Below are 25115 nucleotides of genomic sequence, written 5' to 3'. Positions count from 1 at the left end.
TTATGCAAGGCAGTAGCTAAGGTACCTCCTATGAAGGAAGTCTGATAATCTATGGACCAAGAAAGGAAGAGAATCATAGAGTCATACAATTGAAATGGATCCCAGAGGGCATCTAGTCCAATGTCCTGCCAGGAAAATGGAGTGGACAATTATGCATTTATTTATGCTGTATCTGTTTGGATGTAGACACAACAGGATCCTTTCACTATGTGAATTTGTAACGCTTGTTCAAATTTCATAGAGTCACAACATCGTAGAATTGAAATGGATGCCAAGGGTGATTGAGTTCAGCCTTCCAGTTTCTAGTTGTTGAATTGGAAAAATTAAACTGTGTTCTAGCTATTGTCCCTCCTATTCCATTGTTCTTTTCACCCCAGTTAAGCCAGCCTTCTCATATGCTCTGATAGGAAGGAGAATATGTTATTTATTTATTTATTTATTTATTTATTTATTTATTTATTTACAGCATTTATATTCCGCCCTTCTCACCCCGAAGGGGACTCAGGGTGGATCACATTACACATATAGGCAAACATTCAATGCCTTTAACACAGAACAAAGACAAGACAAACATAGGCTCCGAGCGGGCCTCGAACTCATGACCGCCTGGTCAGAGTGATTCATTGCAGCTGGTTGCAACTGGCTGCTCTCCAGCCTGCGCCACAGCCCCGGGCCTAGACAAAGTTGGGCACATGTGCATGTGGTTTTGCCTCAGCCCATAACATTGGCAAGAGCTCTGTATGTTGTTAGGATAAATACTGTAAATAACCCAAACATTTCCATTAGCAGCAGTGGAACTCTTTGCCTCAGAGTGTGGTGGAAGCTCCTTCCTTGAAGATTTTTAAACAGAGGCTGGATGGCCATCTGTCAGTGATACTTTGATTGTGCTTTTCCAGCATGGCAAGGGGTTGGACTAGATGGCCCATGTGGTCTCTTCCAACTCTATGATTCTATGATTTGTTTACAAATCAGTCAGAACTTTGACAGTATCTCCCAGGCAGATACTATTTGAGAAGTGTCCATAGTTGCCATAACAGACATGAAGCCCCAGACATGAGTGTTGACTTAGCCCCAGAACCAGAACCTTCAAGAAATCATTTGGATGGATAATCTCTTGTGGATCATTTAACATGAAAGAGAAAACGATGTTATTAGAAACCCCATGTTTCTGTCATGGAAAAATAGTTATTCAAGATCCCCATGTTTTCTCATCAAATAATTATTCATTTGGGAAGTGTGTACTACTGTGAAGAAAATACTTGGTTGAGAATCCCATGTTTTCTTGTTAGGGAAAATATTGATTGGCAATCTAATATTTTCCTCACAAGAGGTAGTTTTACTCCAAAAAAAGTTAAAAGAAAAAGAAAAAAAAGAACATCTGCCTCCTCATCAACTAGGAAATTCAATTGGAATTTTTATGTTCAGTATTTGTTTGTTTATGGAGGCATTGAATGTTTGCCATTTCATGTTGGAATCCTCCCTGAGTCCCCTCGGGGAGATAGGACAGAATACAAATAAAGTTTTATTATATTATTATATAATTGGAAAAAGGCACAGGCAGAGCTGTTTTTATCATCAGACAGATTGGGTTGGCTAGATTTGAGGAACTGGAGCTCTCTTTAGCTGCCAGTTTTGGTGGCCTTTTTAAAAAGGCTAGAAGAGTCTATGGAAGGTAAATCTATCAACAGCTATGACTTTTGATCCAAATGATAGATGCTTTGTCTTCAGGGGGCAGCTGACCTCTGTTTTCAAGATATAGGGAGAAAATGACAATACATGACCAGCATGTTCTGCTTGAAAGTTTCCTGAGGGGCATATCACACAATGTCCTGTGCTAGCCAAAAATTAAAATGTACGAACACAGTAATGGACTTGTTGGATCTGACCAAAGGTCCATTTAGTCCATTACTCTGTTCCTGACTGATGAGTCAGATAGAATCATTTAGATTTTTATTTTTAAGAAAAGCAGTGGAGAAAATCTTTGTGCAGTCCTGTTTGTAGATATATGTTTTAATGAATTAATGATAAACTCTATACATAAATATAGTTAATACAGTGATATCTTGACTTAAGAGTTTAATTTGTGCCATGACTGAACTCTTAACTCAAAACACTCTTATCTCAAAGTTAATTTTCCCATTGTCTACAGGGAGAGTGCAAATCTATCCAGCACAGGCTGAATCCCTGTACTGTGATCTGCCTTTCAAAACACCTTTGTGTTTCCTGGATTAAGATTCAGTTTGTTCTGTTGATTCCAGACACCAATTTAAAACAGAAACCACTTCCTTGAGTTTTGTTGGAAAGCAGAAATAGAGCTGGGTATCTTCAGGAAACCATCAGTGCCAGACCTTTAGAAACCTCTTCCAGCTGCTTCATGTAGCTGTTTAATAGTTGTTATCACATGCCTTCAAGTCATGCCTGACTTAGTTGAGCCTGTTCCTACCCTAAAACAAACTTATCACTGGGACTTTTTGGCAAGATTTGTCTATCTTAGAGGCTGAAGAATGTAACTTACACATGGCCACCTACCAAGTTTCAAGTTCTGGTCTTTCAATACAGCACATTGACTAACAGATGTTAAATAGTATGGGGGATTAAGATGAGCCCTAAGGGACTTAATAGACCAGAAGTCAAAGAGGAATCTCTGATCTCCACTCTCTGGGCTTGCTCCTTCAAGAAGCAATGATCCACTATGAAACACTGCTTCCAGATCTCATCCCAGCAGAGTGGTCCAAGGAGAATACCATATTTGATAATATCAGAAGCTACGGTGAGGTCCAGTAGAACCAACGGGAACTTTGCTGGTCAAGATTATCCACCAAGGTGACATGCCATAACCAGCCCTGATCAAATAGATCAAGATAATCTGTGGGTCAATATAATGATGACAGGTCAGGGTTTGTCTGAGATCCAGTAGTCTAAGGTCATTATGGCTAAGAAGAACTGAAATGAATTTTTTTGTGGTCTGAACTCAGTGTTAAGTGTCCAGTTGGTTCAGAAAAGAGTTTAGATGTAGTTTCTTAAAGCAGAGAGCTGAGCACCTAGAATGTAGAAATCTACTATGCCCAGGTTTGATCTCCAGGATCCCTTCCAAGCATCTCTGTGACTGGTCTGGTAACCAAGGCTGATGTTGCTATCTGAGCCTTTATAATCCTGATATTACATTACAGAGCACTGAGAGGCATAATGTAGTGCCTGACTGTTCTTCCACATTAGGTCCCCCCTCCACTCCCTGCCATCACTCTTAGTTACAAAGTAGTTTACAAACGAGACACGGTTTAGATTTCATGGGTACATTCTCTCCAATTGGCTCTTGCAAAGTGTTCTGGCACAACCAGAAGGCATGCACACCGAGAGCAATAAATGAGACGGGTACAAGGGGAGGGGGATCAGCAAAATTGAAAGACTAGTGGGACAGAATTTGCTCTGAAGTATTTGGAGTCAGCACTTGTCCCATCAGTTATCTTAAAAATAGCACCCATTCAACATTTAAGGCACTTCAGGCATGTTTTGATGACCCCACTATTTAGGATTAAAATGGTGATACATGAGGAGGCCATGGTGAATGTGTTTGTCATTGCCTTCTCTTTCATCCACCAGTGCTCTTCATTTGCCGATGGAATGAGCGACTGAAACTTTTAGAGAAGATGCTGAAAATGTGTGAAAAGTGGTGGTTTAGTTCACTTTCTTGGGATGCATAGGCCTGCATATGTTGTAGGTAAGTTCTTGCATTAGGAACCATAAACCCATGCTGTGCTTTAATGTTTCGCACAAGACATGGCTGATTGTGAAAGTCCAAACTTAGCTACTGTTATCTATGTTACCTTAAGTATGTGTGGGACAAGTTCTTTATCTTTCAAGTACTGATCCAGAACTAAATTGCATTTCTTAGAGGGACGCCTACTTTGAAATGGGCAGCATTATAAATAGCATCTCTCTTTCTTTCTCTTTATTTCCATTTATCCATTCACCTATTATTTCAGTGTTGCAAATTAAAATTGTAGCCTGACAATTTTTCACTCACCTACCTTTTTGAACTTTAGTTTTCCAAACATTTATTGAGAAAAACTTCAAATGTATTTGCTTTCATGTGTGCGTGCGTGTGTTCATATCTTCTGATATGTTCTGTGCAAAGAAACCAACAGATGAAGACAGGGACGCTTGAAGGTGTTTTTATAAAATACCTAATGCATAATCTTTTTTCCTGTGAATAATGTTTAAAAGCTTGTACCTTAATGCTGGACTATTACAGATGAAATGTTCACAGTACAAGCTTGACCTTGTGTGTTTCTGCTGAAGCTGCTGATTGATTTAGCTCTGTGCCTGGATACTCAAGTGGCACTTGTGTTAGAGAGTGCCTTCTACCAGCAATTGCTAGTGTGACAACAGGAACTCCTCCTGAACAAAATTGGCTAGAAACAGTTATCTTTAAATACTACATTTTCCTCAAAATTCATATGGTTTATTTTAAACATAACCATTACAAAATTTCCTCCATTTTTTAAGTGCCATGTATCAAGAATGCCTTAGCTTGATGAAGATTTTGTGTATGAAAATAGGGGAAATGATAACTCTTTCAAAATTAATAAGCAGCTATGCCTGTACAAGCAGCTATGCCTGTAAATTCACCATCATTTTTGCCCTGCAAAATAGTTTATCAGCATTGTTGTGTTTTTCTGATTTGACTGATTCCTGCTATAGTTATTTGTGCATATGGGAAAAAACATAGGAGGAAACAGACACTGAATAAGAAATTTATTCTTCTGTATACACATGTGTGGACACTTCCATAGCTTGGAAATAACACAATGACAATACCTGCATTATTACTTAAATACAGTGGATTCATTGAATCAATGAGATTTCCATAAGTGTTCACTTATCGCTCAATAATTGCTTGAATCATTCTACTCTAGTTAGGATCCAGATATTGCATGTTATTGTTGGCGAGGGGAGTAATTAGGGAATAACAGTGCTTTTTTCCAAAATAAGAGAGTAACAATAGGTAATGCTGTTACTTTTCATTCATGTATTGAGTAATGCTTACTTACCATATATACTCAAGTATAAGCCACATTTTCAGCTCTTTTTACAGCTGAAAAAGCCCCCCTCAGCTTATACTCAAAAGAGGGTCCTGGCCAGTTTATATTAGGGTTAGCTTATACTTGAGTATATAGGTAATCAGAGTTGGACAGTCTTATCTTATTAAAGTCTTATTATCTTAAATTACAGTTTTATGTAAATATTCAAAAACATTTAACCTACTGATGCCTTGATTAATGTAATTTTATGAGTACAGTAGAGTCTCACTTATCCAACACTCGCTTATCCAACATTCTGGATTATCCAATGCATTTTTGTAGTCAATGTTTTCAATACATCATGATATTTTGGTGCTAAACTCATAAATACAGTAATTACTACATAGCATTACTGCGTATTGAACTACTTTTTTCTGTCAAATTTGTTGTATAACATGATGTTTTGGTGCTTAATTTGTAAAATCATAACCTAATTTGATGTTTAATAGGCTTTTCCTTAATCTCTCCTTATTATCCAACATATTCGCTTATCCATTGTTCTGCCGGCCCATTTACGTTGGATAAGCGAGACTCTACTGTAATAGAAAAGAGACAAATAATGTAATATATTTGTTTTAAAGATGGAACATGTAAGGTACATTGAGAATGAATTACATTAGGAGTCAATGTTTAAAAGTAACAATAGATACACACATATACATACAGAAAATGTATTATAAACCAAATAATTTTAAACTGTAAGCCTAAATGTAAAATCAGAAAGATAATTTCTCAGCAATAAAAAATTGATGAAGAGTTACTTATAGAAATGAATTAATGCATAAACATTAGATTATTTGAATGGGAATCTGGTTCTAGAACAGCAGGAAGAACAAAACAAATTCTAAAGAACCTACAATTCTAGATTAAGTAAACACTGGAATGTTCAAATAATGAAAACCAATATATTTTTTATTACAAGAATAAAAAAGATTTCATCTACTTCTGACAATATGCTACTATTTCATATTGTTTATCATGTTCAATATGCAATGGATAGAAATGGATTATCACTCAATCTCTTATTACAGAAGAGTGCGGCAAAGAAGATAATGGGAGGCGTTGTTGTTGTTGTTAGCCTTCAAGTTGTGTCCAATTTAAGGCAATCCTAAATTGAGCCTATAAACATTTTTCTTCACAAGATTTATTCAGAAGAGGTTGGCCATCATTTCCTTCTGAGCCTAGGAGAATGTGACTTACCCAAGGTCACCCAGTGAGTTTCCATGATGGAACTGGGATTCAAATTCCTGCCTCCTTCAGTCATAGTTCAACACTCAAACTGCCACACCACACTGACACACTGTGGTTTAGTAGATTTTATATTATACAGTGTATTTTGTAAGGTGCTTGCCTGGATAGTCCTGGATGGAGACCAATTTACTTATCAGGCTCATAGTTTTTGCTCTTTATTGCTGTATTAAACAAGTGCAATGATATATAAAGAAAGCAAAACTCCATGCTATCAGTGCATACTGTTTGGGTCTCACTAGTTCTCCTAAGAATACAGTTCTGTCAGTCACCAGATAATGTGGAAATCACGCATTTAATCTGCCGCTCCTTAGTGCCAACAATATCTGCTATCCTTGACTACGGCTCTGCTCAAACAAGAGTCTTGACCTTAACTTCAGAGATCAGAGGCCCTCATGACTTCAAGATGGAATGGATGCAGATCAGGGAAATATAAGAGGACAGCTAAGCACTTTATTTACAGGCAAGAAATCAGCAGGAGATTTGCAAGCGGTGAAAGGATAGCTTCGATGACCCAAATGGCATGGTTTGAGAGAATAAGATGCCAGCTAAGAGACCACAGTTGATTTATTCGATAACATCAGGAATCCATTTATGGATGACTGTGCTACAAGAGAGATTGATGTTGTGCTTACAGAAGCATAATATAAAATAAAAGCCAGCTTCTTCTTTCCAAAAAGAGAGGAAATGACAATATTTATTTCCAGTCAATCGCATGCTCTCCAAGTGTCCTGATTTGACAGCAACTATCCTGATCAATTCTCTGTTTCTCATTTTTCAGTTGCTTTCAAAATGTCCCAGTTGTCTCTCTCCTCCTTCATTCAATTCAATGAGGAGAGAGAGCCAAAAGAGTGCAATCTCATCCTTCCATGTAGATGCAGGCAAAAGCAAACTGCAGGAGCCTCTCATAGCTTGTTCTTCTCAAGTTGCTTGGCTACATATCCTGGTTTCATCTGCAAAATGTTGGTGGGTATGCAATACTTCACCCTAAATTAACATACAAACAATGAAAAGAGAGAATCTACAATTGTGGTTATTTCTGCCAAAGTATGAGAAGTGGGGTTACAAAGGTAGGGAGGGGTACAATCACAAGATCATGAACTGCTAAACTGGCAAAATTGCATGACTGAAGAGAGGTATGATATTGAAGATGCACAATTTGGTATATATCTGTTTTCAATGCTAGTGCGACTATAGTGAAATAGCACATTCATGCAATAAAGTCCTATTAATTCTCAGAACCCACATTTACCAATTTCTCACCTCTTTTTTGCAAAAAGACCATTAAAGGTTCCCAAAGCTGTTCAGTGATTTATCTTTTCTTAAAACTGATACATTATCAATTTCTGCTACTTTAAACAATGTAATTGTCCATTCTTCTTGTGATGAAATTTCCATATTCTTCTAATACTATTCAGAAAGGTCTTTGCCATTTACACAAGGTTGTTTCGGCAACAAAACACAAAGATGGGTCAGAAACCTCCCTTTCTGCTATGTTTCTGCTTAGGTTTCTAATGCTCTTAACTACTGAAATAAGGAAAACATTGTGACAACATTTCTATGGTCAACATTATTTGTTCATAACTGGAGGACCTAGACAGAACACCCCTTTAGGAATTTCTAGGTCCTCCAGTGTAATTCTATGGACATCTTCCAGCAGAATTTGACCATAGAACCTGTGCCGGAGGACCAAGAATTTCCTAAAGAGGTGTTCTCTCAGGTAAAAAAATAGCATTTTTTAGTGTTTCACTTTCATGGGGCCCCTAAACCCAGCACATTTGGACAGCTGACTGTACAATCAGATATAAACCATCAGAGACTATAATCAGGAAAGTGCCTCTAAATGTCAGATACCTTCCAGAGGTGCAAACAGATGGATATGTAGAACAGGAGATATAGAGCCCATTGATATAATATTGGATCTCCGCATCTCCAAAAGCAACCTAGAAACAATACAACATAGTACAGAGCAGGAAGGTATGTTATAAGGAACAAGGAACCAAACAAACCATCTTACAGGACTGGCTAGTTTACAATGTACCAGCAGTAGCAGCAGCAGCAACAACAACAACAAACAACAAACAACAACAACAAAACTTTATTTATAACCCACCCTTTCTCTCTGAGAGGACTCATGTGTTGCCCCATGTTAAAAATACTGCTATAATGTTGGGATGAAAAACGCAATGAGATACTATAAACCTGAATCCTTGATTTGCCATTATGATTTTCTCCTTTTTCCTGGGCTTAGTGAGGAAAGCAATTCTCTTCTATATACTGTTCTGAGGTGAGTCATTATGAACCAGCTCCATACCACTCACCTGGGCATAAAATCATGATTATGATGAGCATGGGAGCACGTCTTTTGGCTAGACATGAATATCTACTTGAGAATGTTAATGGAGCAGTGTGAAGTAGGCAAAGGATACAGTAGCAAACAGCAAAAAGAGGTGTTGAAGCTTCATGACATTCCTCCTGGCAGTGACCTATTCAGTGTCAATGATAGGAGCTAGATGAACATGGTACACTATTACTCTAATTATAGGGACTTATAATGTCCAGGTAGATGGCACAAATGACATCATCTGGAGGCAAAGAAGTAGCTCAAACTCTTCATTCTGTACAGAATGTTTTGTATAGTTTGCTTCTATTTCTTGAAAATAAGTACTTTCTCTTTGGTAATTTAATTTACTTGTCTGCCTAAAAATTCATACAAGCACTTGGGAAAAAGTGATTTTATACTAACCTAACACCAGTGGCCATAGACTTTATTACTTATGCTCAGCTTCATCAGTGCTGATTTTGGAACTTTTCTGACACTGTTTTAAAATAGTTTATTGTGAGTATGTTAAAGAAAAAGAATTTAAAACTCCCTTTTATCCTTTAGGCCATGGGACTAGTAATATTTGAATTCTAGTAAATCCTATCTAAATGTTCTCAAATGCAAATGGAGTTGGAGAACATTGACTAAAATACAAGGAAAAAAATGAAGCCAGGGAAGATGTAAACTCTTTCCCCCCATCATAACCACTATATTTGGATAAATTCTATTTACCCCCATGTGGTAATGGGAGGTCTTCTTCTAAAACGATGTGCAGCACACGTAGTCCCTCTAGTTCAGAAAACAGCCAGAGGTCAGAGGCAGAACACATGCCTTACGCATAGCAGAGTCCATGTTCAATCACCAGCTGCACCGAGAACAGCTGGGAAAGGCTTGCCTTCAAAAACTCAGAGAGCCAGTGCCTGTCAGTCAAAGAGATGGACCCAGACTGCTTTCATATGAGACAGAGTCCTATGCTTCTCATTCTGCTCATCCTGAATCAAGAGGTAGCACTATATTTTAAGAGTTTTCCAGTGAAATTGTTGCTCCATCTTTCAGAAATGGTGGGATATTGACTCATCCTTTTTATTTTTTAGATTAGCAAAACAGAAAAGAAGAAGAAAAGAGCATCACTGTTTGATGTTTTGCCCTCGCATAGGAATGTAGTACGATATAGTCTACTGCCAGCCACCCTTTGAACTGCAAGGTAAATCAGGCCCAGAAATAACAAGGGTTGCCTGCCAGTATGTGCTGAAGTGTGAATGGGGGCTTATCTGGCAGAAATTTTTCACAATGAATTTTCCCAGACCAAAGTGATGCTATTAACATCCCTTGTGCCTGCCGTTTCATCACACTTGCTGGCGAAATGGCACAGGGGAACTCCCCCATACAGTGAGGTTGTAGGGCTTCTTAACCTTTCCCTCTTGGGACAGTTTTTGGCCTGTGAAATTTTTACATGACTCCAGCAATATAAATATATAAAATAAGTATAAAAATGAAACATCTATTGATAAGAAACCAGCATTTGCTAAACAGGCTGGTTTTCCTTTGTATGAAGTACAGCTGAAGCATCTTCTGCAGAGACCACTGTAAACATTGCACAACAGATTCATGTAAATGTCTAAAACAGCCACTAGGGATGTCTTTACACTGCCCTTTCGGGCCATGCCATTGTGCTGGCAATCACTCATGACACCCCAGGGACCTCCCTCTTCCCCTTATCTCATGGAAGGAATGGGAGAGTGCTTTGGCACTCTTTCCCTCCCCTCATCAGATTGCAGAAAGGGTGGCAATGTGCATTGCTCCTACACCCTTTCTGGCATCACATGGCAAAAAGGGGAGGAAAGTGTGGGTAGCTCTGTTGAAGCTACCCAAACTACACTTTCCTCCACGTAGTAGAGATGAAGCACCGAAAGGCGCTTTGGGAGGAATGTCATGCACCATATGATGGCACATGGCAGGCCCCATCCTTGCCATGATTAAAAGCAGCAAAATGAGGCCCTGTGTGAAGAAGTCTTTAGTGATATTCAGAAAACCTTAATTATTTGCTCATTTTTTTGGGACCCCAACATTGAGCTAAGAAAACCCAGTGTGAAGTTGGGACCTACAGTTTTAGAAGCAATGTGATGTAGACAACCCAAGAATTATGATTAGAAAATGCATACAGAGGTAGTTGTATTGGCCATGCAATAAATTAAAACAAAATACAAACTCTACAAAAGAGTGATAATTTTATTAGCCAGCCAAAATGCACAAAAGATATGCCAGTTTTCAGAGCCTTGTTGCCTTCTTCATCAGGGATAAGATGTTTAGAAATCATAAAGGACAAAAAAAGTGATGGTGTTGTAGTCACAGGCTAACATTTTCTATCAGGTGTTGTTTCTGTTGAGTGATGACTGCAAACTTTGATAGTGGCAGAATCTACTGCAGCCCAAGGATAGAAGCACCCATGACATTCTGATGATTCTATTAAAATTATGATAATTACCTGAAAGCAGAGATGTCCAATTGCCATGTTTTCCTTATTCTGCATCCTATTTGGACATCTGAAAGACACCGATAGATGTCATTAGACACGTCATGTCTGATCTCCTCTTATCATTCCAGCTAAACATTCTTCTCGCCACAACAAACAAGAACCGCCTTAGCAACCATCTGGACTAGCTTAGCTGCTTGGTTCTCCCAGAAGGAAAACCTACCCATTTTTTTCAGATCACATCTATGTAACTGAAGCAGCCTCGGATTCATCTGAAAGGTCAAGGTCTTTAGCAAAGACCAGGAGAAAAACTGTACAACCGAGGTGCAAAAATGAACAGACAATTTATTATGGAAAGAATCTCTAATATGGAGAGGTGTTTAACTATGAGACAAAAAAACATATAGCCAAAATCCAATAGCAACTTAATAAACTTTTATACATCACTTAACCTAATGAAACATCAAAGTAGTTTACATATAAAATAGTATTTGATTCCCAATGGAGAGACAGAAAACAGCTGATGGGGCAATCTTGAGCACAAAGTATGACCGATGTATCTGTGGGACCAATATCCTCAGTTACATTTATTCACGTCTGACAAAATTGGTTCTGTCTAGGCATTTCCATGTTCTCCAGCATTATGTTATTCTTGAGGCAGAAGTCCTTCATTTCAATAGAGTTTGCTATTATCCATGATTTCACCTATCCACGTGAAGCCCTGGGGCGTATCTTGCAAGAATACAGGGGTCATACTATATTTCTCTCATAATAGTTATTTCTTAATTGTCCGTTTGAACCCTCAGTCCCTATCCATCTCTTTCATCCTCATTTACATTGTATCATTGCAAACCATACTTCTATACTCTGGAATATGTACTATAGAGAAACACTTTGCAGTGATATAAAACCTTTTAAAATTACATGAGAGAGAGAGAGAAAAAACCCCTCATGTTATAATGTTATTTCTTCTCCCTTTTCCTTTCTTTTAATTGAAAGATAGAATGCCCTTTTTTGAGAGGTCACTGACTGCCAAAGACATTTTTATTTAAGCAGGCCTTTGATGTATTGAGAGGGGTTTCTATTTTATCAGTTATATTTCATCTTTTAGACCTTTTGTATGCTTTTAAAATGTATTATGAACTGATTTTAATTCTTTCTAAATTTTACTATGTTTTTGATTTATCATACTTTGAAGCTGCCTTAAATATGTACCATTCTGGGAGAAAGGTGGGATATACGAGGCTGCTTGTCTGCTTCCGGGTTAAATACAAAGTGCTGGTTAGTACCTTTAAAGCCCTAAATGACTCGGGTCCAGGCTACTTAACCAACCGCATCTCCTCTTACAGACCAGCGATCAGCGGAGGAGGCCCTGCTCTCGGTCCCACCCCCATCTCAAGTACGGCTGGTGGGAACGAGAGAGAGGGACTTTTCTGTGGTCGCCCCCCACTTCTGGAACTCCCTCCCTAAAGAAATAAAGCTGGTCTCATCCTTTCTCTCCTTCAAAAAATAACTGAAGACCTACTTATGCTCACTAGCATATGAAGAGGAGAAGGGTTAGATTATGAGAGGTCGCTATCAGGCCCCTGGTTGAGAACTATTTCGGATTTGGACTCTCCTAGTCCATGCCAGCCCAATTACCATCGTTTGACTACACAACCAACCCACACTGTTTTGTGAACTCTAACTGTAAATTAATGTGGATGTTTGCTTAGATTTTATAAGGTAGACAGACAGAAAGGTGGCCTGCCCTCACTCTCTAGAGCAATAGAATTGTAAACAAAATGTCTTTCTCTATGACAACTTGTCTAAACTTGAAGAAGTGGGGCAGGCCGCCTTCTGTTCTTCCTGTAATTTTTAGAATGTCCTGTTACTCTATTAGCCATTTCAGGAAAGATGGGAAGCAACTAATGCCAAGAGCCTCATGATCCTCATATGGACACTGTCTTGCTATATTCTTGATGATATCGATTTATGAATCATATAGCCACTTTTGCTCTTTAATATTTCTAGATCAGGGATAGGAATTATGCTGCCGTCCATATTTTGGTGGACTGCAGTTCTTCAACTTTTCTCACCATTGGGTAGGCTGGCAAGAGACTTGCAACCCAACAACTTCTGGAGGGCCACATGATTTTTACCCCTATATAGGCCAGATTAAGCAAGCTCAACTTGCAACTACTGTGAGCAGTCCACTGTTTAGTCACAGAACTACTGCTTCCAGCCAGTGTTCTGGCACAAGGAGTATGCAAGTTACTCCAGAGCTTCCAGGAAACTCTGGAGTGACTCCATGTTTTTAAAGTGTGGATAAGTGTGGGCTGGATCCAGGGCAATCAGTATATGTCCATCAAAAAGGCCCACTGCTGTGTCACTACTCTGAAGCAGCTACTTAGCAAAGCCTAGTTGTTTCTGTTGTTCACATGGTTGGGTGCCCTGTTGGGACCTCATCAAATGCAATGTTGCCAGAATGGTTCTGTGCAAGATCGGCTTTTGTTTGGTGAAACAGTGGTGACACTGAACTCCAATGCATTATCAGCCAGCTGTCTGGACTCCAAAAGCTCCAAAGCAGATTACTCTGGAGTATTTCAGCAGTTGTAGATGTAGTCCAAGTTGGAGATTGCCTTCTGGTGTAAATAGCTGCTTCAGAACTGGGAAGGCTTTTAATCAGTGGAGGAAGAAAATTTAAAAGCCACCCCACTGTTCAATTGTCCTGATCTTTTTTATGGGGACCAAGGCTACTATACATTTCATCTTAGGACCTCATTATACTGAGGTCCAATTTATAGGCAATTGTGGGGTGGATTTGCCATACATCGTGGTCACCCTGCACCCTGCATCACCTGCATCATCCACTTACTCATTCCACAGGGAAAGCGTTGTTGCTCATCTTTTCCCCACAGTAGCCCTGTTCTCTTTTCAGTGTCCTAGGATGCTTGCAGCACACTAGAAGAACAGAGCCCTACTAGAAGTTGCCGTGTGTTGTCTGATATCATCCAGCAGGCTCTGTCATCCAGCTGGCTCTGTCCTCCCAGCTTGTTGCAAGCATCATTAAAAAAGGTAAAAGTTTCCCCTGACGTTAAGTCCAGTCGTGACCAACTCTGGAGGGTTATTGCTCATCTCCATTTCTAAGCCGAAGAGCCAGCGTTGTCCATAGACATCTCCAAGGTCATGTGGCCGGCATGACTGCATGGAGCGCTGTTACCTTCCCGCCAGAGCGGTACCTATTGATCTACTCACATTTGCATGTTTTCAACCTGCTAGGTTGCCAGGAGCTGGGGCTAACAGCAGGTGCTCATTCTGCTCCTGGGATTTGAACCTGGGACCTTTTGGTCTGCAAATTCAGCAGCTCAGTGCTTTAACACACTGTGCCACCAGGATGCTGAAAAACATCAATGTGATGAAGTCCTTAAACTCATCTCTTCATAGGCCAGCCACTATTTTTCTTCTGCATAGGAAAAATACAACTACTGTCTCCTCAGCTTTCCTTTCCCTACCTTAGGGTGTAGATCCAATTTCCTCTCTACACAAATCAGGAAACTAGCCAGGTGTTAAGAACTGCATGGAAAGCTGCTGCTAGGAGGAGGGATAAACTGTCATCCTGCTTTGGGGCTGAAATCCAAAATGCTCCACAAATCCAAAGTTATTTACATGAATGGCTAAGACAGAGACACCCTTGTTTTCTGAGGTATGATCTACACAATCTTTGGCTTATGCACAATATTATTTTAAATATTATGTATCAAATGACCTTCATGTTATATGTATAAGGAGTATAAGAAACTTAAATGAATTTTAACTTTTTGACCCATCTCCAAAATATCTCATTATATATATGCAATTTTCTCAAATCCCCCCAAAATCTGAAATCCAGAAACCTTCTGGTTGACCATCTATTGCAGGCCTGGACAAACTTTGGCCCTTCAGGTGTTTTGAACTTCAACTCTCACAATTCCTAATAGCCTATCGGCCGAAGTTTACCCAAACCTAATCTATTGGGAGTATTTTGATTGTGCATTCTTGATGGCCTTTGTAGTAGCTTCCACCTCTATGATTCTAAGGGATACTCAACCAGTATAATGTTAATTATGCACAGAAGAAGCAATACATGAGCCTTTGAAGACTGGAAATGTAGGCAGAATATATAGTTGTGTTCATCTTTCATCACCATAAACGGATAATTGCATTATTCTCATGAGAAATTATATTTTATGTACTATGCAACAGCCAAGCAAGATTCAGGTTTACTTATCCCAATCACAAAATATATGTTCAAGACTGGTATGTGATTCCAGACCTGGAACACATTTTCTTAAATAGTTGGAAATGGACTTGAATAAATCAGGAGTGTCTTTTTCCCATCAGTGCTTGCAAGGAAACTGTTTTCAACATGGGTAGACTACATCTGATAGGTGGAAGGAGAGCAGGATTCAGTCCACTTTCTGTGCCCTTGATTTTCACATGTTGATTAGCTGTGCATATATAGTCTATCAATGTGTGGACAACAACATGAGGGTTGAGGACAGCTGGTGTGAAGTTGCCTGTCTTCTCCATTTGTTGGCATGACAGAATTTCAAATGTTTGGAAAGCACTTGAGTCTTCATACATCATCAAGGGGCATGCAAAAGCAATTCCAAGTCACAAAATTCTGCTTTCAGATAAAGTTGGGTCTTGCTATCCTTTTTTCCAGAAATGAGGGACTGTGTTGTTTTCTGGAAAGATGCTTTATCATCGGCTTTGCATGTTCAATATGTCTTTTGACTGTGGCCGTTCAAACATTAGAATATTTGAGTCAACTGCGAGGTTTAAAGGAATGGGGAGTATTAGAAACTCGCATTTGCACAGCAACTCTATAATTTTCTATACCACTAAATTGAAGTCATTACAAGTTAAGCATCTGAAATTTTAAAATCCAAAATTGTCCATGTAGGTGTCTGAAACAGTGACACCTTTGCTGTCTGACCGTTCTGTCTACACTAATTGTGTTTCATGCACAAATTAATGTAGACAGAAGGTATATATTTACCTTCAGACTATGTGTATAATGAATGAAACATAAATGTATTTCATGTTTAGACTTGATTCCCATCTCATTATATACATATATGCAACTACAGGTGTTACCAGACGTGTGTTACCTACTCAAATGTTTTCAGTTTTTTTACCACTTACTATTTTGTCTTTAAAAATAGCTACCTGGTGCTGTTTCAGCTGTTGTTCTAGTCCCTTGCTTTGTTTATCCAGAATGCCAGTGACTCTATAGCGTGTTGCTCAGAGAGTATTTCTAAATGCTAGGGACAATAAATACCATGATATTTGCCAAAGTCATTTAAGCTGGTCCTCATAAATCAATCACTTCCCAAAAGATTTGTCAGACAGAAAGTGAAAATCGCTGGACCAAAGCCCAAGTGTTACTTAAGCTTGAATTGAATAAAGAGTATGGAATTCAAACAGTGACCACCAGGAGTGGCATTCATTTCCCTAAATTTAAATATTACCTTTTTTCATGAGCCATGAAAACTCATTCTCCAAGGGGACTCCTCTAGAAAATTACGACGAAGATGCTGCAGAGCTCCACAGCAGCTGTACTGAAATGTCAGGAGGGCTTACACAGCTGACACAAGTTGCTCAAAACAGAATATGGCAGCACCTCCATAAATTCTCTTCCTCCAGCCAAGCACAGCTTAATATAGATTTACCATATGCTCCAGTCCCCACTCACTCGTCCACAAGACTCTTCTATGATCAAGTTGTCCTATCATTTCTGACAAAAGCCAGATAGGAACATAGAGGGTTTTCATTGAGTTGTAGAAGAACTACTGTACTATTCACCAGCTCTGGTTGTTGTTTTTAACTTTTCTTTAAGGGCTTGTTTTTTTGGAGCTGTGATCAGCCAGCAAGATGTCCGAGTTCAGCCAAAACTCTGACCAAGAGGAAATTTGTTCCGGGGAGATTGATGAAGATGAAATTCTAGCAAACCTGTCTCCAGAAGAACTGAAGGAACTACAGAGTGAAATGGAAGTCATGGCTCCAGACCCTGAAGTGCCAGTTGGGATGATACAGAAAGATCAGACTGAGAAACCTCCAACAGGAAATTTTGATCACAGATCGCTGGTTGACTACCTGTATTGGCAGAAGGCATCCAGGCGGATGCATGAAGACGAGAGGGTGCCAGTCACACTCCTACCATCGGAGGTAAGAAGCAGGAAATGCCAGTCCTTATTTTTAATATATTATTCTGATATATCCCAGTACTGAAACCTTATATAACTTTAGCTATTGCCAAGAATCAATGGAACAATGGAATAAACAAGTATTGTTTAAAATAGGCTTTCAGTGTTTTGTACCTAGTTAGAGAAAATGTTACAAACTGATTTTTTGTTTGTTTAAGATCTTTTTATGAATGAAACATACAGTCTCGGGGTATATCCACACAGTAGAATCAATACAGTTTGACACCAATTTAACTGCCATGGCTTAATGCTATGGTATCATGGAAGTTGTTTTGCAAGGTCTTTAGCCTTCTCTGCCTAAGTGTATTGGTGCTTCATCGAACTACAACTCCTATTATTTCATATAATTGAGCCATGGTAGTCAAAGTGGTATCAAACTCCATTAATTCTTCAATGTAGATGCACCATCAGTTTATCTCAGAGGACTGCTATTTACTTCAGTGGGAAATTATCAAGATACATTGACCAGACTTCCATTGTGTTACACTTCTTGCACATCTGACCATAGTTTGACAATCACACTGCATTTATCCATGATTCTATGTGTAGTAAGACATCAAGACCTAATTACAAAATGCTGACATCCCTTTGCTACTATGGTGATCATGTGTGAGCTATGGTGATCCAATTTTACTAAGCCAAGGGTGGCTTTTACTCCACTGTCAATCCATTGGATCTTGATTGTTATATTTTAATTTTAACAAATTGAAGTGGCAATAACTGTGCCACCCATTCCCAAAAGTATCCTCCAGAATCAACTAATGCAATTGTTCAGCCTGCTTTTGGGGGGAACTGTTTTTTAAATTTTTATAAATATAGGCACAGATAGGAACAGAGATATCTTCCATTTTCTAAAAAAGAACTTGCTTCGTAATTTAGGTACAAATCTCTGACTTGGAAAAGGTAGTCAGAAATCAAAGAAAGACCTTCTCTGCATTAAAATGTCTATGAGACAAGCATATGCTCAATATAGAAATATGTCTGGAAGAACCTGAACTTTTGAGGTACTACTGCAATAAGATGGGATGGACTTAGTGGCTCAAAAGTTTATTTATTTGTTTTATTGAATTTATATCCTGCCATTCTTCTGGCATGAGATCCAAGGCAAGTATATAAAAAGCATCATACCTGCATCTAACCATAAACAATAACGTTCTTCATTCTTGGCTTTAGAAGATTATTTAAATATCTCACTTTTCTTTTAATGCAATAAATGACTTTAAAACAAAACATGAAAGTGGGATGGAAACACCAATTGAAACCCAGCAATGTTCAAAATATTCATCTAGCTAAAAGTAATACCAGGAATGTGAGAGCCACAAGTGCACACAACATTTCAAAACATCAATTACAATGTAGCCAAAGTGTTTGTGTGCATGTGTTTCTGGATGTGTTGGGAAAAGACCTCTGGAAAAGAGGAAAGTGATTCAATTAATAGATAAGGGGAGCTTGTACAGGCAAAAAACAATGTGTTCAAAAAGCACAAATGGAAGAATGTCAGAAACAAGGAAAGCCATCTTCTGTGTTATACTAACTGTTCCACCCGCTTAGAAATTATACATCTAGACCAGGCATGGGCAAACTTCGGCCCTCCAGGTATTTTGGACCTCAGGTCCTACAATTCCTAACAGGTTACAGGCTGCTATGAATTGTGGAAGCTGAAATCCAAAACACCTGGAGGGTTGAAGTTTGCCCATGCCTGGTTTAGACCTAAATTCTAGTTGTTATTACCAACTAGAACAGAAACTTTGAATCAATGGAAATTATGTGTGTTTGTGTTGATGGATAAGGTCTTCACTAATTTAATGGGCCTAGGCTAGTTGGAAATAACAATTGGGTTTTGTTCATTTTTGCGAATATGACAACAAATAAAATTAGCAAAAACTGCAGTTAGAGGCTGGATCTACATTCCCCCATATCCCAGGATCTGATACTGGATTATCTGTTTTGAACTGGATTATATGTGTCCACACTGCCAGATAATCTGGGATAAGCAGATCATCTGAGATCATATTCTGGGATATACGTAAGTGTAGATCCAGACAGAGTTACAGAATCCAGCTATTGTGTTGTCTATATGACAAAATCCTTAATTATTGTACTGATCAAACTTAAACCATTGACTAGAATATGGCTGAATCTTACACAAAGTAGTTACTCAAAACGATTGTTCTCATTTCCTGTGATAACTCTAAACACATGTATGGGAAAGTTAGTAGCAGGTTGCATACATTAATGATATCTATGATGAAAAGTGGGGATTTCCTTTAGCTAACTTAATTAAAACCTGTCATTTTAATTTATGCCATATCATTGCCCAAAAAGCCTACCCCAACGAAGGTGAAAATCTCACCTATGATTTGACTCCCCCATCTATGTTTAGGTGGTGAAAGTAAAGAGATCAGCTGCATGTACTTTGGAAAAGCCCATAACTCACCTTCCCACTCTGGATGAGCTCTCTCTGTTAGCTCCAGCTCCATGCAGGGACATGAGAGAAGCCTCCCACAAGGATGGTAAAACATCAAACATCCTGGCATCCCCTGGGAAACGTCCTTGCAGATGGCCAATTCTCTCACATCAGAAGTGACCTGCAGTTTCTCAAGTCGCTTCTGACACGGAAAAAAACCTGGAAAAATGAATGAAGTTAAAAATAAATTTACATGTAAAAGAAGAACACAGAACACATAAAAATAAATACTTTATTTATAGGCCACTGTATCTCTCCAAGGGGACTCAGGGCACCTTCCAAAAACCTTTACTGACAAATAACTACCCCTAACAGTGATCAGATGAGAATTAACAAAAGATGCATTGTTTCAATTTCATGTCCTTTTGTTTTATCAATAACTGAACAAGAATCATCACATGGTCCATCAACAAATATTGAAGGTTTCCTTTTTAAAACACATTTATGCAAATAAAGTGATACTGTGTAATCATTTTTGGATGGAACTGAACTTCGAAACAATGTCATGACTTATTGGGTTGTTGTTGAAAATTAGAATCTTACCTACAGATGGCTCAATATTTTTACAACAATTCTCTGTATCACTTACAAAATGATCATTGATTTTATAGGCCTTGCTTTGCTTTGTTCATGCCACCTTTGAACACATCCCTTTTCACTTTTTATGAACTCAATTGAAATTTTTCCTCCTCTGCTATAGTTTTGGGTGAAATTTGTGGTATTGCCATCCCTGCCCATTTCTAGTGCCCTGTTTCTTCCATGCACTTAATCTGTTTTCTTCTTACTTTTAGTACCTAAAGGTGCTTAACTGCATGTCATGATCATCTGTCCTCCATATACTGTTTGGTTTTCTTTCCTGTTTCTCCCTCTCTTTCTTTCCTGAAACAACTCCCATCAATTCTTTCTACAGCCATATCCACCATTCCTTCTTTTAGTCTCCTATTTGCCTCTTATCCTCATATGTCCATGCATTCCCACATTCTGTCTCTCTCACCCACATACACATACTGCAACTCCCTTCATGTATGCAGCACACTGTTTTACAAAGTCATACTACAGGTTTCCGTTTGCTGCTTGTCCATCTCATTCTACTTTGAGGGCTATTGCATTTACCCTCAAAGCCGCCTGCCACTGTGGGAAGGCTAGGTATATAGCAAATGAAAACATTCCTCCTACATTATTCCCTGGGAAAGGTCCTTGAAATTATATTAGAGATATGTCTACACTACATATTTAATGTAATTTGATAACCATATTAACTGCCATGGCTCAGTTTTGGGTTTTGTAAGCTTTGTAGTTTGGTCAAAGGAACACAAGATTTCTCTTCTGGAAAGCAAAAGTGCAGTAGTCCAGGGGAGTGGACTATAGTTTTCTACGTAAAACCCCCCTCAAGCTATAAATCTCAGGTTTACACAGAATGGCGCCATGACAGTTACTGTTTTTTAAATCATGTCAGAAGTGAATTGAGGTAAGTTGCTTCTGACGTGAGAGAATTGGCTGTCTACAGAGACGTTGCCCAGGGGACGCCCTGATGTGTTACCATCCTGCTGGGAGGCGTCTCTCATGTCCTGACAGTTACAATGACATCAAATTGCTATAACTGAGCAGTATGAATGCATCTTTGTGACTTCCTATTCAGGAAAAGGAACCTTATAGCCTTTCTGATGTCATTTAGTGTAATAATGTTAATGCATGGGATCTGATGCTTGTCCACTTCAGATATTGCTCTACTAATACGTATCAGTCCATTACTATATGGTTCTCAAGTGCCCCAGAGAAAGCCTATTTGTGTTTTTAATAATGACTTATTTAGAAAGAGTAAATAAAGTGAATCCCATATTTCCCATGGTTGCCTCAACAGGCCTACCTTATTGTCAGAGTTCCAGTAAAATCTTGATTTGGGAGCTAGTATGGTTTCTGGTACGTAAGGACTATTAGAAAGTACAAATCAAGCCACCCTTATCCTGAAATCTGATATTCAACAAGCTTCAAAATCTGAAGTTGTCCACATGGTTGACTGGGATACTAAACTTTTGTTTTCTGATGGTTTAGTGTACACTGTTTTCGTTTCATGCACAAAATAATTTAAAATATTTTATACTATACTATACTATTATAATATTTTATAATAAAATTCACTTAAGACTATGTATATAATAAGTTGTACGCGACAATGAATTGTGTTTTGAGACCATCTCCAAGATATCACATTGTGTTTGTAATAATATTTTAAAATAAATTAATAATACAATATACAAAACATTTCTGGTCCCAAGTATTTTATATAAGTGATACCCAATCTGCAATAAACTATTATTGTTATTATTATTGTTATTATTTCAGAAATTTCTATGCCGCCTTTCTCGTGGCGGACCCAAAGAGGCTCCCAACATATTAAAAATGTACAATATACATAAAACCATTATCTAAAACAAACCATAAGAGTTACATGAATGTTCCATAGCCTCATCCATTTAAACCAGTGGTTCTCAACCTGTGGGTCTCCAGATATTTTGGCCTTCAACTCCTAGAAATCCTAACAGCTGCTAAAATGGTTGGGATTTCTGGGAGTTGTAGGCCAAAACACCTGGGGACCCACAGGTTGAGAACCACTGATTTAAACTGTTAAAATTAAATTACTGGTAAATTAAAATCTCTAAATACTGTAAGTATAATCTAGTTTGAATATGAGATTGTCCTTGGTTCTTTAAAACTCATAAAAGTAGCCTATACCTCTGTCTGTGACAGTATTCTTCAGGTCTTATTTAATTTGTGTCTTTATGAGAGATTACAGAGAAAAGAAAGGTAATGATGGCAGGGTCATTCTTGAATAACATATTCTTGGGGAACTAGGTGTTAAAAACAAATGATCCATGGAGTGGTAGGAAGAGCAGTAGGGAGATATGGAGAAATAGAAGAAACAGACTACCAACCAAATGAATGTAATTTAAACCTGAACATAGTGATATTAAAATACTTTTTAAAAGAAAGGGATAATGTTCTGGACAGTAGTTTATTGATATACATTTGATGTATACACACAATTTGTTGTATACACTAAATATATCACAGTGCTTAGCAGAAATGAGTTTGGTGGCATTCTGCAATTCACTTGTGAGTAAATCTTAAAACAGTTCAGATGCTAAAATATGCTTCCGTATTTGAATAACTTTCATGTTTGGAGCACGGGCAAAGTTGGTTTACTCAGAACTCTAGAAGAATTCACAATATGAAGCATAATTCACTCGTGAGTAAATCTTATAACAGTTCAGATGCTAAAATATGCTTCCGTATTTGAATAACTTTCATGTTTGGAGCACGAGCAAAGTTGGTTTACTCAGAACTCTAGAAGAATTCACAATATGAAGCATAATAGGATGCTGGACTATATCAAGAGACTGTGTTTTCTGATATCACATTCCTCTTTTCTAAATGGTGAAATACTCAGTGTGGAAGCAAGTCGCTGCCTCTTAGTCCAAAAGTAACTGATGTGCCTTTTGGCGTTATAAGAACTACTCAAATATTATTGCTTAAATGCACTGGGCATTCACAAATGATAGATACTAGACATTACTATTGAAATATCAAAAGTTACAAGGTCTCTTTCATTTAAAATGTTCACATATTCTCACCAGACGCTAAGACCAGATGCTCCTACATTGTAAATAGCTGCTGTTACAAGTGCTGAAGCTATCCCTTCTGAACAATGATTAAAGATGCACAAGTTGTATCGTTTTTCACATAGCACCATCCTAAACGCTTATGGTTATGCCAGTGACATATATATATGGACACAATATTAGCAAAAAGTATGTAGCTCCTGGTGGCACAGCGGATTAAGCCGCTGAGCTGCTGAACTTGCTGACTGAAAGGTCAGTGGTTCAAATTTGGGGAGTGGGGATCAATAGGTAGTGTTCCAGTGGAAAGGTAACAGTGCTCCATGCAGTCATGATGGCCACATGATCTTGGAGATGTCTATGGACAACTCCGGCTCTTCAACTTAGAAATGGAGATGAGACCACCACCCCAGAGTTTAACACGACTAGCCTTACCTTTACCTATTATATAGATACACTTAAACATACACATTATAGGATTGTGATGCTACTACTTTGGAAGATAAAAATGGTGTAAACAGTCATCCACGTTTGCATTTTTGACTTCTGTGATTTTGATTCATGGGTTGGATTAAAAATGTTTTCTCTAGAAATCTCTAGATCCTCCAATGAGTCATAATGAGCAGCCTCCTCTAGGAATCTCCAGGTCCAGCAATGCAATTCTATGATTAGCTTCCAATGGACGTTTACCTTGGTTGTAAAAACTAGACATTCATAGGGAGATTTTTTTTTCCTCAGGCTGAGAAGTAGCAATTTGTTTATACCTGATTTTTAACTTTCATGGAGATCCAGTGCCCTTAACCTCAGGGAATATGGAGAGATGCCTGTAATTATATAGCGCTGAACATTAATGTATTTATTTGTTTGTTGAATTTATATCTGCTTTTCTGCAAGGCAGTTCTGGTTATTCCAAACATTTGTCCGCATCTATTTGCTACTTATAGTTCAATGCGTAAATATTTTTCAGTATCTAAGGCTCTATTACAAAGGAATTTGAAGATGAAAAGGAGTATCAAGGTTGCAGAACACTTGCCTTGGAGCATTTTCTGTTCTTTAAATATTCCAGAGCACTGATGTGCCACAGGATGCTTCTAGATTGAGAGCAAGAGATATTGGATTATGGGACACTAGGAGACCAAGGATCCAATCCTCGCTCAGCCATGGAAACCTCCTGAGTGATTTTGGGCAAGTCACACACTCTTAGTCACAGAGGAAGGCAATAGATTCTGGCAACAAAGCCCCATTATAGGATTACCTTATGAATCAACATAAATCAGAAATGACTTTAAGGTGCATAGGAACAACAATGATAAACTTTCAGATTAGGCTTTATTTATGGGATGAAGTGGGGATGCTCAATTTGCCACTCTCTTGTCTTTTTCTACTGTCTTTGTTCTTGTCACAGAAGTAAAAGGTACTATAGGAGAGCTACACCATGTCTTTTATGTAGTGGTATCACCCACATTTTTGTTTTTGTACAATATATCCTATTCCTTCAGTGGTGTGGTCTCTTTAACCACCTTCCTTCTTTACTCACTTCAGGGTAAAACTAGTTCTTGAGGTCTGGACGGAAGAGAGGTGCCTGCAGAATATCAATCAGCCTCTCATGGCCCCCTCCAGAATGTTATGTTCTCAGGTTTTCTGCTTTTCTATTCTAGTTGACACTAAGCACTCCA

General features: G+C 38.4%; 1 protein-coding gene and 1 long non-coding RNA gene across 4 annotated transcripts in view; one reads left to right on the top strand and one right to left on the bottom strand.

Moving 5' to 3' along the window:
* The first annotated feature begins 3541 nt into the window (after positions 1 to 3541).
* Positions 3542 to 25115, top strand: part of lmod3 (leiomodin 3) — a 47005-nt gene continuing 25431 nt past the window's right edge. The window contains exons 1-3 of one of the 3 annotated variants that reach the window (XM_062969696.1): positions 3542 to 3718; positions 9747 to 9856; positions 16989 to 17317. In XM_062969696.1, coding sequence (XP_062825766.1) covers positions 17024 to 17317 — 294 coding nt within the window. In that variant the 5' untranslated portion in view covers positions 3542 to 3718; positions 9747 to 9856; positions 16989 to 17023. Of the gene's footprint in view, positions 3719 to 9746; positions 9857 to 16730; positions 17318 to 25115 lie in introns of those variants that run through there. The other 2 variants (XM_008105393.3, XM_062969695.1) reach the window with 2 other exon arrangements.
* On the bottom strand, positions 4739 to 16708 carry LOC103277972 (uncharacterized). The gene is made up of 3 exons (XR_505799.3): positions 16621 to 16708; positions 11138 to 11195; positions 4739 to 7316 (listed from the first exon to the last, which is right to left on the bottom strand). It is a non-coding gene; the product is annotated as an uncharacterized LOC103277972 (long non-coding RNA).

This window comes from Anolis carolinensis, chromosome 2, assembly GCF_035594765.1.
Source record: "Anolis carolinensis isolate JA03-04 chromosome 2, rAnoCar3.1.pri, whole genome shotgun sequence".
Classification (NCBI taxonomy): domain Eukaryota; kingdom Metazoa; phylum Chordata; class Lepidosauria; order Squamata; family Dactyloidae; genus Anolis; species Anolis carolinensis.
Note: the sequence above shows the minus strand (reverse complement) of the source record. Positions and strands in the feature narration are given on the sequence as shown.